The sequence below is a fragment of the Pseudorca crassidens genome, chromosome 17 (assembly GCF_039906515.1).
Source record: "Pseudorca crassidens isolate mPseCra1 chromosome 17, mPseCra1.hap1, whole genome shotgun sequence".
NCBI classification, from domain to species: Eukaryota; Metazoa; Chordata; class Mammalia; order Artiodactyla; family Delphinidae; genus Pseudorca; species Pseudorca crassidens.
The window spans coordinates 37,392,294-37,408,365 of record NC_090312.1 but is presented as its reverse complement, the minus strand read 5'-3'; the positions used below and the strand labels follow the sequence as shown (position 1 = coordinate 37,408,365).

The 16,072-nt window shown below is 38.5% G+C and overlaps 1 protein-coding gene across 5 annotated transcripts in view; it reads right to left on the bottom strand.

Moving 5' to 3' along the window:
• RGS22 (regulator of G protein signaling 22) overlaps positions 1–16,072 on the bottom strand; it is a 165,950-nt gene that overhangs the window by 50,423 nt on the left and 99,455 nt on the right. For 4 of the 5 annotated variants that reach the window (XM_067711622.1, XM_067711624.1, XM_067711625.1 and 1 more), the window contains exons 15-16: positions 6,815–7,009; positions 518–610 (exon numbers count right to left, since the gene is read on the bottom strand). In XM_067711622.1, the coding sequence (XP_067567723.1) occupies positions 518–610; positions 6,815–7,009 (288 nt within the window). The remainder of the gene's footprint in view (positions 1–517; positions 611–6,814; positions 7,010–16,072) is intronic. The other variant, XM_067711623.1, reaches the window with a different exon arrangement.

Here is a 16,072-nt window from a genome sequence, read left to right as displayed (position 1 = left end):
CCAATCACAAATTTGCAAATAACACTTTAATATCCTAGTCAATCCTATGATATTTTTATTGACTCTGTTAAAGCCTTTCCATATTTTTTCTTTATTATTTTGCTTACTGCTATCACACAACACTTCTTTTTCTGTTTGGAAAACTCAATTTAATTCTTTTGTGACTTGAACAAATAGCGCTGCTGCCATACAGAAAATAACCAGTAACATTCAAAGGAATATAATGTGGCTTGAAGGCTCTTAGCTAAGGCAAACCTGTATCTTGGCTCCCTATGCTACTTCAACTGCTTTATTTTTCTGGCTTTGTTGTTAAATGTGTCAAAAAAATGTGATACCTGTCAAATGCAGCATGTTGGGCAAAGAAGCAGCAGAAAATGAAACTGCCTGACCCCTACTTTATCAATACATGATTTCCTCAATATATGATTCCTACTCCCCCCGGCTCCCCCCCCAATATATGCAGTGATAATCCTTTCTAGGTTAAAATCTTTGTTTTTCTAAGTAGAGAGTTTCTTACCTCAGCTTTCTTGGAAACTGTCTCTTTATGCAAAGCCTGTAGCTTTCTGAAGTACGTGGAATTTAGCTGTCGAGTTTCCTCCACCAGCTCCACCTATAATAACACAATAATAAAGTTTGTAACATCAAAAGAATGTGCATTATGAAAAAGTGGGGAAAGCGTGCACAATTTGCCAATAACGGTGGGCTAAAAAACAAATATACTTGCCAATAAAGTAATTTAGTTTGGAGGCAGAAGCAAGAAGACCCACATAGTGAAAAACATTAGCTACAGGGCTTCCCAGGTGGCGCAGTGGTTTAGAGTCCGCCTGCCGATGCAGGAGACACGGGATCGTGGCCTGGTCTGGGAAAATCCCACATGCTGCAGAGTGGCTAGACCTGTGAGCCATGGCCACTAAGCCTGTGCGTCCAGAGCCTGTGCTCCGCAACGGGAGAGGCCACAACAGTGAGAGGCCTGCGTACCGCAAAAAACAAACAAACAAAAAAAAACATTAGCTACAATTGCTATAGGTGCAAGGTTAGGTTGTTTTATTGGGATGTTTCCTGTTTCTTAAGGTAGGACTGCATTGCTATAAACTCCCCTCTTAGAACTGCTTTTGCTGCATCCCGTAGGTTTTGGGTCGTCTTGTTTTCATTGTCATTTGTTTCTAGGTATTTTTTGATTTCCTCTTTGATTTCTTCAGTAATCTCTTGGTTGTTAAGTAGTGTATTGTTTAGCCTCCAAGTGTTTGTATTTTTTACAGATCTTTTCCTGTAATTGATATCTAGTCTCATAGCATTGTGGTCAGAAAAGATACTTGATAAAATTTCAATTTTCTTAAATTTACCAAGGCTTGATTTGTGACCCAAGATATGATCTATCCTGGAGAATGTTCCACGAGCACTTGAGAAAAATGTGTATTGTTATTTTTGGATGGAGTGTCCTATAAATATCAATTAAGGCCATCTTGTTTAATGTATCATTTAAAGCTTGTGTTTCCTTATTTATTTTCATTTTGGATGATCTGTCCATTGGTGAAGTGGGGTGTTAAAGTCCCCTACTATGATTGTGTTACTGTCAATTTCCCCTTTTGTGGTTGTTAGTATTTGTCTTATGTATTGAGGCGCTTCTATGTTGGGTGCATAAATATTTACAATTGTTATACCTTCTTCTTGGATCGATCCCTTCATCATTATGTACTATCCTTCTCTGTCTCTTGTAATAGTCTTTATTTTAAAGTCTATTTTGTCTGATATGAGAATTGCTACTCTAGCTTTCTTTTGATTTCCATTGGCATGGAATATCGTTTTCCATCCCCTCACTTTCAGTGTGTATGTGTCCCTAGGTCTGAAGTGGGTCTCTTGTAGACAGCATAAATATGGGTCTTGTTTTTGTATCCATTCAGCCAGTCTGTGTCTTTTGGTGGGAACATTTTATCCATTTACATTTTTTTTTTTTTTTTTTTTGCAGTACGCAGGCCTCTCACTGTTGTGGCCTTTCCCGTTGCAGAGCACAGGCTCCGGATGCGCAGGCTTAGCGGCCATGGCTCACGGGCCTAGCCACTCTGCAGCATGTGGGATATTCCTGGACGGGGGCATGAACCCGTGTCCCCCACATCAGCAGGCAGACTCTCAACCACTGCACTACCAGGGAAGCCCAATCCATTTACATTTAAGGTAATTATTGATATGTATGTTCCTATTCCTATTTCCTTAATTGTTTTGGGTTTGTTATTGTAGGTCTTTTCCTTCTCTTGTGTTTCTTGCCTAGAGAAGTTTTCTTTAGCATTTGTTGTAAAGCTGGTTTGCTGGTACTGAGCAGAAGGAAAGAGATCATAAAGATTAGATCAGAAATAAATGAAAAAGAAATGAAGGAAACAATAGCAAAGATCAATAAAATTAAAAGCTGGTTCTTTGAGAAGATAAACAAAATTGATAAACCATTAGCCAGACTCATCAAGAAAAAAAGGGAGAAGACTCACATCAATACAATTAGAAATGAAAAAGGAGAAGTAACAACTCACACTGCAGAAATACAAAGGATCGTGAGAGATTACTACAAGCAACTATATGCCAATAAAATGGACAACCTGGAAGAAATGGAAAAATTCTTAGAAATGCACAACCTTCCGAGACTGAACCAGGAAGAAATATTAAATATGAACAGACCAATCACAAGCACTGAAATTGAAACTGTGATTAAAAATATCCCAACAAACAAAAGCCCAGGACCTGATGGCTTCACAGGCGAATTCTATCAAACACTTAAGGAAGAGCTAACACCTATCCTACTCAAACTCTTCAAAAATATAGCAGAGCGAGGAACACTCCCAAACTCATTCTACGAGGCCACCATCACCCTGATACCAAAACCAGACAAAGATGTCACAAAGAAAGAAAACTACAGGCCAATATCACTGATGAACATAGATGGAAAAATCCTCAACAAAATACTAGCAAACAGAATCCAACAGCACATTAAAAGGATCATACACATGATCAAGTGGGGTTTAGTCCAGGAATTCAAGGATTCTTCAATATACACAAATCAATCACTGTGATACACCATATTAACAAACTAAAGGATAAAACCCATAGCACAATCTCAATAGATGCAGAAAAAGCTTTTGACAAAATTCAACACCCATTTATGATAAAAAGTCTCCAGAAAGTAGGCGGAGAGGGAACTTTCCTCAGTATGATAAAGGCCATATATGACAAACCCACAGCCAACATCATCCTCAATGGTGAAAAACTGAAAGCATTTCCACTAAGATCAGGAACAAGACAAGGTTGCCCACTCTCACCACTCTTATTCAACATAGTTTGGGAAGTTTTAGCCACAGCAATCAGAGAAGAAAAGGAAATAAAAGGAATCCAAATTGGAAAAGAAGAAGTAAAGCTGTCACTGTTTGCAGATGACATGATACTATACATAAAGAATCCTAAAGATGCTACCAAAAACTACTAGAGTTAATCAATGAATTTGGTAAAGTTGCAGGATATAAAATTAATGCACAGAAATCTCTGGCATTTCTATACACTAATGATGAAAAATCTGACAGTGAAATCAAGAAAACACTCCCATTTACCACTGCATCAAAAAATCTAGAAACAGGGCTTCCCTGGTGGCACAGTGGTTGAGAGTCTGCCTGCTGATGCAGGGGACACGGGTTCGTGTCCCGGTTCGGGAAGATCCCACATGCCGTGGAGCGGCTAGGCCCGTGAGCCATGGCCGCTGAGCCTGTGCGTCTGGAGCCTGTGCTCTGCAACAGGAGAGGCCACAACAGTGAGAGGCCCGCGTACCGCAAAGAAAAAAAAATCTAGAAACAATAAATGCTGGAGAGGGTGTGGAGAAAAGGGAACACTCTTGCACTGTTGGTGGGAATGTAAATTGATACAGCCACTATGAAGAACAGCATGAAGGTTCCTTAAAAATCTAAAAATAGAACTATCATACGACCCAGCAATCCCACTACTGGGCATATACCCTGAGAAAACCATAATTCAAAAAGAGTCATGTACCAAAATGTTCATTGCAGCACTATTTACAATAGCCAGGTCATGGAAGCAACCTAAGTGTCCATCATTGAATAAATGGATAAAGAAGATGTGGCACATATATACAATGGAATATTACTCAGCCATAAAAAGAAACGAAATTGAGATATCTGTAGTGAGGTGGATGGACCCAGAGTCTGTCATTCAGAGTGAAGTAAGTCAGAAAGAGAAAAACAAATACCGTATGCTAACACATATATATGGAATCTAAGAAAAAAAAATAGGTCATGAAGAACCTAGGGGTAAGACGGGAATAAAGACACAGACGTACTAGTGAATAGACTTGAGGATATGGGGATAGGGAAGGGTAAGCTGTGACAAAGTGAGAGAGTGGCATGGACATATATACACTACCAAACGTAAAATAGATAGCTTGTGGGAAGCAGCTGCATAGCACAGGGAGATCATCTCGGTGGTTTGTGACCATCTAGAGGGGTGAGATAGGGAGGGTGGGAGGCAGGGAGATGCAAGAGGGAAGAGATATGGGAACATATATATATGTATAACTGATTCACTTTGTTATAAAGCAGAAACTAACACACCACTGTATAGCAATTATACTCCAATCAATATGTTAAAAAAAACAACAACAAAACAAAACATTAGCTACAGCAAAGTCAGGCTTCAAATGTTAAAAAAGGTATACATTTCTATGTAATGATATAATGCCACCAAAGATCATTCCTCCTTTCTGGACACCCCATGTGAACTAGCAGACAGTGCAAACATGTTGGGTGGATCACTTTTCCATCTTCTATTCTTTATAACTGGATAATAGTCATGAAGATAGGCATTGTTAGCTTTAGGGACCAAATAATCCACAGTAGAACAAAAAAATGATTGGATGCTATTGTTATCAGTCTGTGAGCAAAGGTTTTATTGCTATAGCAAGAGAGGGGAGAGTCAATCATCAAATTAAACCTCACAGTAGGACTTAGCCTTCAGAGTGTGTATTGCACTGCTTCATACAGTCAGGAGAACAAGATCATTTTCCATTTCTCTATTGAGAAAGATCAGTTTAGCCGACTGAGAACTCCTGTATTTAATAATTAATTTTGGTTAAATCTTCTTGTTTATCCTTTTTGGGAAAGAGTCTACATAATCCAGTCAGCTGGACTTTTAGAGAAGTCCTCTGGGCTGAACTTAAGAAGTTTATAGAATTAAGAGAAATTTATTTTTCCTCTTATTAAAAAGAGTGTATAATTTGTCCCAGGCATTTCGTAAGAATCACTGCTAATGCTAAAACTTCTTGGTTTAGGGAAGTCAGTTATAATTCTGAATCTGTTTTGTCATCCTAGGACCATATCTTATATCCATTTTCCTCTATACCATATACTGTATTTAAAATCATGACTGGGGACTTCCCTGGCTGTCCAGTGCTTAGGACTCTGCGATTTCACTGCGGAGGGCATGGGTTCGATCCCTGGTTGGGTAACTAAGATCCCGCAAGCTGGGAGGCGTGGCCAAAAAAAATTTAATTAGTTTAAAAAATAATAAAATCATGACTGGAGAGAATTTTTCTTTTCTTAAAAAAATATTTATTTATTTGGCTTCGTCAGGTCTTAGTTGCGGCACACAGGATCTCTGCTGTCACGTGTGGGATCTTCATTGCGGTGTGTGAGATCTTCATTGCGGCATGCGGTATCTAGTTCCTTGACAGGATCGAACCTGGGCCCCCTGCATTGGGAGCACGGTGTCTTAACCACTGGACCACGAGGGAAGTCCCTGGAGATATTTTTTTTTAATTTCATATAATATCTCAATTTTCCTAGTGTAAAATATGTATTTTTGTAGTAGAAAGGATACAAGTGTTAATTTTTCAGGACAAAAAGAAATCAGGACTGAAAAATTCATTAGTTTGGTCAATGAATTTAGTAAGCCGTGGGGTTGTGTTGGTCACTATCCAATAAGGTGGCTCTATCCGAGGTGCTTGGTATTAATTTCATCTTAATTACCTCACCCATCCTTTCTGCGAGAAGACATGACCAAGACGTTGTTCAGGAGATCTGAATGAAGAAGTGCAATACAGAGACAGCAGGGATCCACCTGAAATGACCTCATGTACAGGGTACATGCATTAACTTAATATTAAAAATACCCACAAATGGTTTTAATTTGTGATTCAAAATAAACATTTAAAGAAATTTCCTCCACCCATCAATAAGCATAGTGAAAATAGTCAAGCCCTGAGACTTAAAATGACCTCTTTTGGAATGAAAAAAGATGTGTTGACACTTTTATCAAATCAAGCAGTCTGACCTGATGAACATCTGAGGGTGCTTTAAGTCAGAGAATGTGCTTTCCACAGTATATATGAAACGTTTATATTTTCCATGGATGTAATATTTACTGTAATTCATCCAGAATAAAAATAAACAGCCTCCTTCCATTAATCAAAATTAAAGCCACTGCTGAGAAATGGCAAGAAGTGACAAAGCCAGTATATTAACATGGCATATTTTATTGGTTCACAGGAAACCAAAACTCAAATTTTTCTCAGCTGACATATTTGTAGACAGACTTAAAAATGACATCAATTTTAGCCTTTTGTTAGGACACAACAGGGAAACTGGCAAAAACTAAGTTAATAAATACTTTCCCTGCCCCAATTTTGTGTCTGCCCAAATCTTAACTCTGAGTCCCTGGCCCACATGAAATCTTTTCCAGCTTTTCTCTCTTGCGAGTTAACAATGTTGCCCATCATCAGTTTTGGGGTAAACCTGAATTGTTCACACAGAATTCATCAGTGCCACAATACCTTTCTGTAAGCAACTTGGTCTGATTTTACCATCTTTGTCCAAGGCTCAAGAAGGAGGAGAAGGATATATTCTTCTGCTGTGTCGAAAAGGTCTTCAAATGGCGGCTGTATTTTCATATAAATTTCTTTTTTCTTTTCCTGTTGGAGTCCAATGTCAAGAGTGGCTGAAGGAGCAATGTATGTGGCAAAAAGATACTAAGGGAGAAGGGAGAGAAAGGAGAGATATTGGAAGAAACCATAATGGTTAGTAGATTCCTCAGCAAAGCCATTTTTAGAAAGTTAAGAGAAGGCAAATAAGCTCAAGTAATTTTTTTTCTTGAAAAGGTGTGTGAAACTACTTAAGACAAAGCAACGTGTTTATTCAAAGCCTTTGCTTTTCATTTTCTTTTCCTATTTCTTTGTTGGTTATTAGTCAACTAGTCACTGGATCTTGTATAAGTGTACGTGATTTGGGTATTCTATTTTTTCTCAGATTACTACTATGTATTATTATGATTGATTCCAGGTTATACATCTCCTTTCCTTATGTTCATGACATTTCTAACACATTTGTGTTACTTTCCAAAGTGGTTTGAAATGCCTTTTAGGGAAAAAGAGGCAAGAATTCACCAGGGCTGAAAACTGACTATCAGTCTAGAGACCCAACAGACTACCTCCCCTACCCAACTGAGTTCCAGAGTTCTTAAATGTCTCCATCTGGTGTCCAATGCTGTGGAAGAGATACAAGAAGGAAACAAAAGTGAATGGAAAGATGTACATGGAACTTCTAGCTTCCTAGACAAAGCTGCATAAATGTCTATTCCATTCTACTCATTTGTCTTGTCTCTCAATAACAGCTATTTAAATCTGAGAAGCAATTTAATAACATTTAATTTTTAAAATGTTACATACTGGATATGTCATGCCCTGCACATCACATTTAACTGAAGTTTTTGTTATTGTTTCATACTTAAAATTAATGAATTTTATGGCATGTAAATTAAACCTCAATAAAGCTGTTAAAAATAAAAATTTAAAAAAGAAAGACTATTGGTGATTTCTCCCAAAAGCGACACACTCCTTCCTCCATTTTAAAGATTATCTGATCTCTATCGTAATTTTTTCTTCATTCTGTTCTATTTACATCACTATATCAAAATAAATAGTTATCTAAAAAAAAGAATCTCTAATTAATTGCATTTTATTTCAATTTTATTTTTATACTTAGACTTTGGAACTGATAATGCCTAGATTCGACCCAGGCGATAAGATAGATAGGTAGACAGATAGAAAGATATTTGTACCAAATACCAAATAATAGTCTTATGTAAAATAATCTTTTAAAAGTTTTAAAGGGTTCACATTAATAACATAAGCATTTACCATGTATCCACTACAGCTTAGACACTTGGATAGGTGCTATGTATGTAAAGATTAATGAATGCCTGCCCTGAAGGAGCCATTTGGTGTGACAAAGAGATGAAAACCAGTGGCTACAACACAGTATGATAAGTACTACAATAAAGGTATGCATTGAAAATAAGATCTTCAATAATTGCCTTTCTTTTTAAGCTCACCTCCATCAATCACCTTTTCAACTTTACACTCAGATACGCATTTTTCTGTAATTCCCTAAACCTTGATGTTTGCCATTCTATACCATTGCACACATTGTTCCTTCAATCTTGTATATATGCCCTACCCCATGCACCTTGTCTGCCTCATAAACTCTGATTTATTCTTAAAAACCGACATGGATTTCTCCTCTTCTAGGAGCCCTTCATTCATACCCTCCTCCCAAGATCATGCTTTTTACTACTACACTTATCACACTATAATGCAATCATGTATCATGTGTCTTCTCTTCTAGAACAAGGATCTTGAGGGCAAATACTGCAGTTTAGCCCTCTCTGATTCTCCAACTCCTAAAAACTGTTTTGGTAGAGAGCAGATGTTATAAATGTTTATTGATTTGTACTGAATCCACAGAAAAGACTCATTTTTGTCTTGGAATGGGGAAGGAAAAGGTTCAGAAACTCTTGCAAGAGAAAGATAAGCTCCTTCCTAGTCTTTAGTCTGAATCTTTAAAGATGAGTTGGAGTAAGTCAGACAAGATAGGGGAGTTGATGAGAAGGACAGTCCAAGAAGAAGGAAAACATGGCCCAAGGCATGGAGGCCTAAGGGGGTTTTATAACCTTATAGAGAGCGTCTAGGCTCCAAGTAGAGAACACTGGCTAAAGGAAAGAGGTAGAATAAGAGAGGAGGATATAAAGGGAGGAAGGCTCCACAGCATGGATATCATCTGTTTTCCTTTGGTAAGGAATTTGAATTTTACCTAAAGATATAAAATGGGGAATCTCTGAGAAGTGACATCTTTAGATATGAATTTTAGAAATAAATCACTGTGGCATCATACGGGAAAAATGGTTTGAGTAGATCAAGATTTGAGGCAGTTTGGAAGTTATTTTAATAGCCAGACAAAAAATTACAGGCCACCCTCATCTCTTGTTTGCTTTTTTGCAATAGCCTCCTAACTGGTCTTCTCAGGTTCTTCTTTGCTTCTTCATGGTCTTCCTTTTTTTAAACCACAGCAAACAGAAATTCTTTTGTATATCACTCCTCCATTCAAACTCTCCAGTGGCTTCCCACCTCACACAGAATAACAGCCAAAGTCCTTATAATTACCTATAATTGGAGTATTTGGACGTTTCTCAGCGCTGAGAGGACAAGGGTTATAGTTCATGATCTGCCAGTAGGGAAGCCCCTATAAACACCCCAGGCTCTCAAAACACTCTAAGAGCAGGGGTGGACCTGATATAGACTCTTGCCTTGAGTCTTTAAAGGGCCCAAAGAAAATAACTGCTAACCTATACTTCTATACCTGGTAAAAAAAAAAAAAAAAAATACCCTTCTAAAATAAAAAGGAAATAAAGATGTCATAAGTCAATAAACAAAACCAGAATTCGTCACCAGCAGACCTACACTAAATTAATTAATTAATTAATTAAAGGGAGGCCCTAGACAAAAGCAGGATGGAATATAGAACAATATAAAGCATAAACATGTAGGGAAATATCAATACATATTGACTGTAAAATATAATAATAATGAATAAGGTCAGAGGAAATCGTAAAAGAGCCTAAGGAAAAGAAGTCAGAATTGAAGGTTCAGATTTAAAGTGCAGTTGAAATGACCAACCATGAGGTCCATTATAGGTAGAAAAGCACATGAGGTTAGAGTCAGGGTAGTAATACAATAACAAGCAGGGCAGAGTATCAAAGAACTAGAAGTGAAGATAAAGGAGAAGCCCATGTATCATAGTTAAAAGAGAGGACCATAAAGTTCAGTGTATAATAGGCACTCAATAAATATTTGCTAAATGAATGAATGGAAGATAGTGGCCTAATCTGAAATTACGATCTGAAAGGGAAATTTCAGAGTTCAAAAATTTTAAGCTGGAGTAGTTCCAAATTATGATGAATTCTGGTATATGGCCACCCCTATAGTTAACTTAGGAGAAATGGAGATAAAAGACATTGGAATTGGGTAAATTAAGAAACACTCTAGCACATATGTTATAAGGATTATTAGCTTGGGTACTGGAAAAGCTTCAAGGTGATAAAAAAGAAAAAGGTTTTCTTTTTTAAAGAAAAAGAAAGAAATTTCATGAGTCATGTATTGAAATTTTCTAGGAAGATAAAGAGAACTGAAAAGGTCTTTAGATAACATTAATGAGGTTAAGGAGGGGGGAAATGAGCAGATGGAGCCAACTCCAAATTTTTTTTTTTCTTTTTTTGGTGGTACGCGGGCCTCTCACTGCTGTGGCCTCTCCCGTTGCGGAGCACAGCCTCCAGACGCGCAGGCTCAGTGGCCATGGCTCACAGGCGCAGCCGCTCCACGGCATGTGGGATCTTCCCGGACCGGGGCACAAACCCGTGTCCCCTGCATCGGCAGGCAGACTCTCAACCACTGCGCCACCAGGGAAGCCCCGACTCCAAAATTTTTGAAGCTATTAAAAGATGAGTCCTGAAGAGCAGCAAAGAACATCTCTTTCTTCCTAAGGGTTGTGAAATACGGGAGAAGGGGCATATTTAAAAGCCATTCTAGATGTTCTATTTAATTAGATAACCTGCAGTCTGGAAACTCCCTTCCCTAAAATATAGGTACATAGCCTGCTGGATTTAATAGTCTAAAGTGAACCATACTCTTACCAAATGATTCTAAAATATTTTAAATGAAATTTGCTTCAGATACACATGGCAATTTTTCCTAACCTTGGGAGTTATTTAGAAGAATGACCTAAATTTAACCTGTTTAACAAGCTAAGATTGTATCAGATTAAAATCTACTCTTAGGGCTTCCCTGGTGGCACAGTGGTTGAGAGTCCGCCGATGCAGGGGACACGGGTTCGTGCCCCGGTCCGGGAAGATCCCACATGCTGCGGAGTGGCTGGGCCCGTGAGCCATGGCCGCTGAGCCTGCGCGTCCGGAGTCTGTGCTCCGCAACGGGAGAGGTCACAGCAGTAAGAGGCCCGCGTATCGCAAAAAACAAACAAACAAACAAAAATCTACTCTTAAACATTTTCTAAACTGGAAGTTTTAAAAAGTGAACTAATTAAAATAATGTCTATACTAAGGTAAATTAAGAAACTAAAAACTAACGTGATCAAATTAACAACATTAAAAAATGTCTCTAGAATTTGTTTCAGTAATTTCAAATTTACCCCAAAGGAAAGTAAATCTGACCCCCCAAATCACTTAAGTTAAAATCAGTTCCTATTTAGCAAAAAAAAAAAAAAGAAAAGAAAAAAAAATCAGTAGTCAGGTTTTATTGGGGCAGGAATATCCTCTAATGGCAAAATAAAGCAACTGTTTTATCACTGAGTCAGCTACATTCAGAACTGTAGTTTAAGGAGACTTGGTGTGCCACATACCAAACTCTTTGTACAGACATCAAGGTGATTCCTTTGATTTAAAAGCATAACAGTGAAGAGGGTAATGTACAAAAGAGGCTGAAATGGTGACTAGAATAACAGTGATAGAAGTGACTGTCAGCTTCTGGTGGACACCCAAATCTACTCCTTTCCTTTACACTCCCAGTCTTGCCTTCACTCCTCATGTCTTTTAAAATCTACTGCTACCCACAGTCCTATGAGACCCTACATGCCATTTATATACTCTATCATACCTTCTGGCATTTTGCTTTATGATTTTCTTCAGAATGACCTTCACTTCACTTTACCATTTACTATATTAATAGCACAGCTTTCTCGCTCTGACCATTACTCTTCATCTTTTTGTACCTCTCACCAAGCTTTGCTTCACTTTCAGCACAATCTGCGGTTTCTTCCTGTCCTCTAAATAAATCATGCACCACCTACTTTGTCTTACTTTCTTACACAATTTGGACTGAAAACTGCCCATCATTTCAACTACACTTTTAAAACATTCTTAATTCCTCCCACCTCAATCTTCTGCCTTGTAGAGGCCAAATTCTGGGTCACCTTAATCATTCGTTCATTTTTCCAATTCTATACTCAAGCTCCCAATAAAAGCTATGATAGTTGGTTCAATTATAAATACTCTTCAAAATAAAAACAAACAACAACAATGACAAAAAAACAAACAAAAAAAAAAACCCCACCTCAGCTGTGACCACAAAACTTGGCAAGATTTTGTTTATTTCTAAACTTTCCCATGCTCCTTAGAGCTCCCAACTGTACCCTTAGGCTTCTCCACATTCAGTGGACTTTACATCCACTCAACTGGGAGAAACCACTGGTATGGATGCCCTCAACTGTCCCCTCAAGAGCTTTCTTCCAAATTTTTCTCTTTCTCTGATGTTTCAAAATTCTCCTTCCCAAGGCTAAATGATTCATGCATGCGTGCTGTTGACTCCATTTCCCCAGCACCATGCAACACCAATTACGCCCTTAATCTACCTTTCCTTTGATTTCATCTCCTTTCTAATGCTTCAAAGGTGTTCTAACAAAGAATCTCTCCTATTCTAATTGTCACCATTTTGTCCACAAACTATCACCCTTTCTCTCTTTCCCTTCCCAACAAATCTTCATACTCACTTTTCTATCATTTCTCAATCTATTGCAATCTGGTTCTCATGCCAAAGAAGCTAATGTCTCAGATTACTAAGAACCATGTAATTGCCAATTCAATGGTTTCTCTCCTTAATCTTCATCCTACTTAATTCCTTACACAGCATTTTTTGCTTTGTTTTGTTTTTAATTCTTGGCTGCGTTGGGTCTTCGTTGCTGCGCACAGGCCTTCTCTAGTTGTGGTGAGCAGGGGCTACTCTTTGTTGAGGTGCATGGGCTTCTCACTGCGGTGGCTTCTCTTGTTGCGGAGCATGGGCTCTAGGCATGGGGCTTCAGCAGTTGCAGTACGTGGGCTCAGTAGTTGTGGCACACGGGCCCTAGAGCATGCGGGCTTCAGTAGTTGTGGTGCATGGGCTCAGTAGTTGTGGCTCATGGGCTCTAGAGCGCAGGCTCGGTAGTTGTGGCGCACGGGCTTAGTTGCTCCACGGCATGTGGGATCTTCCCGGACCAGGGCTCGAACCTGTGTCCCCTGCATTGGCAGGCGGATTCTTAACCACTGCACCACCAGGGAAGTTTCCTTACGCAGCTTTAACACTGTTGACTCTCTCCTCTGCCTTCAACACTTTCTCCTGATTCTCTGCCTATTTCCATACTTAGCCTCCTTTGTTGATTCCTCTTCCTCCATATCCCCCCCTTAAAGGAAGGCATATATTAAAGTTCTATGTTCAACTATATTTTCTTCCTAATTCACACTCTTTCGGTTTCTCACACATGCCAGGCACTCTCTCACAGGACTTTCACAGTATGTGCTCTGTGCCCTCTCTGTACTCCACCCTCCTCCTCTTTTCCCCTTTGCTGGGCTTCTATTCATCCTAAAGGACTGAGTCTTCCTTGACTCCTGAAGTCTGGCTTAGGTATCATTCTTATGTGTGCCCATAGGTCCCTGTATTTGTATGTTTCTCGCACTGGACTATAAACTCTATGAAGACAGATTTGGTCTGCTTTGTTTATTACTGTATCCCTAGCATCTAGCATAATGATAAGTTTAGAATGAATTAATGAATTAAAGACTTCATCCATTCTCAGAGACTTAACAATCAACTATATGTGGAAGAAACACAAATATATACAGCTTTAGACCTGATTTCCTTCCTGAACTGAAAACCTTTGCTTCTAGCTGCCTACTTATTATAGCTACATGGATAGCCTATGGACCCTCCAACTCAATGACTCAGTAATATAACACATTATCTTTTCCTTTTCCAGTTTTCATATGATTCACAGCACATTCTTTGACTCTTCCCCACTTTCCTCTCCTTCTTCCTCAAATGCAAGTCCTATGAATTTAATTCTCTACAATAAAACAAGGAAAAACTGACAAATGTAAAAATATGAGGAGGAAATAAGGGGCAGCAGTTCCATCCCAAAAAAAACCATAATAAAACACAGTCTTCTGTCCAAGCTAGATCAGACCCTTTCCAGGCTACTGCCTACTTCCTGACCTCACACTCTTACTGTGCTCTATAAAGCCACAGGGCTCCATGCACACTTTTTGTTGCTGTTCGACTATTTTGTTCCAGTTTTATTGAGATATAATTGACATATAGCACTGTAAAAGTTTAAGGTGTACAGCATAATGATTTGACTTACATACATCATGAAATAATTATCACAATAAGTTAACATCCATCATCTCATATAGAAACAAAAAGAAAAGACAAAGAATTTTTTCCCTGTGATGAGAACTATTAGGATCTACTCTCAACTTCCATATATACCATATAGCAATGCTAACTATAGTCATCATGTCGTACATTACATCCCTTGTACTTATTTATCTCATAACTGAAAGTTTGTACCTTTTGACCACCTTCATCCAATTTTCCCTCCCCACACTCTGCCCACCTCTGGTGACCACAAATCTGATCTCTCTTTCTCTGAGTCTGTTTTTTTCCACAAACGATTTAACTGCATATCCCACGACCCCAAGGAGCTACAATTAGGGTAGCCATATGACTTCATTCTGGTTTAAGCCTACTATCCTGGCATAATTATTAATATTTCCCCTTTTATTTTCAAAAGAATCCTGATTTAGATGATAAATTATATGGTCTCTCTATATTTAACTGCCACCAGTTAGACAAAATGAAAGTTTCTCTGAAACAAGACTCCTGGAGGTGCTCAACACATATTTAAAGCTAAAAATAAAGGAAAGAAAGGCAGAGGAAACTCCTTTCTAAGGAACACACATTTGTCTAATTCGAAATCATATGAATTGAATAGCTGATATCAAGAGCCAAAAATCCCAAAGTAGGAATATTTTATTTAGAACTTGGATTGAAGTTTCACAGACTTCCCTGTTAGGAAAAGACAACCCTCAGAATGGAAGAAAATATTTGCAAATGAAGCAACTGACAAAGGATTAATCTCCAAAATTTACAGCAGCTCATGCAGCTCAATAACAAAAAAACAAACAACCCAATCTAAAAATGGGCAGAAGACCTAAATACACGTTTCTCCAAAGAAGATATACAGACTGCCAACAAACACATGAAAGAAAGCTCAACATCATTAATCATTAGAGAAATGAAAATCAAAACTACAATGAGATATCATCACACCGGTCAGAATGGCCATCATTAAAAAATCTAGAAACAATAAATGCTGGAGAGGGTGTGGAGAAAAGGGAACCAACCCTCTTGCACTGTTGGTGGGAATGTAAATTGATACAGCCACTATGGAGAACAGTATGGAGCTTCCTTAAAAAACTACAAATAGAACTACCATACCACCCAGCAATCCACATATATACAATGGAATATTACTCAGCCATAAAAAGAAATGAAATTGAGTTATTTGTAGTGAGGTGGATGGACCTAGAATCTGTCATACATAGTGAAGTAAGTCAGAAAGAGAAAAACAAATACCGTATGCTAACACATATATATGGAATCTAAGAAAAAAAAAAAAGGTCATGAAGAACCTAGGGGTAAGACAGGAATAAAGACACAGACCTACTAGAGAATGAACTTGAGGATATGGGGAGGGGGAAGGGGAAGCTGGGGCAAAGTGAGAGAGTGGCATGGACATATATACACTACCAAACGTAAAATAGATAGCTAGTGGGAAGCAGCCGCATAGCACAGGGAGATAATCTCGGTGCTTTGTGACCACCTAGAGGGGTGGGATAGGGAGGGTGGGAGGGAGGGAGACGCAAGAGGGAAGAG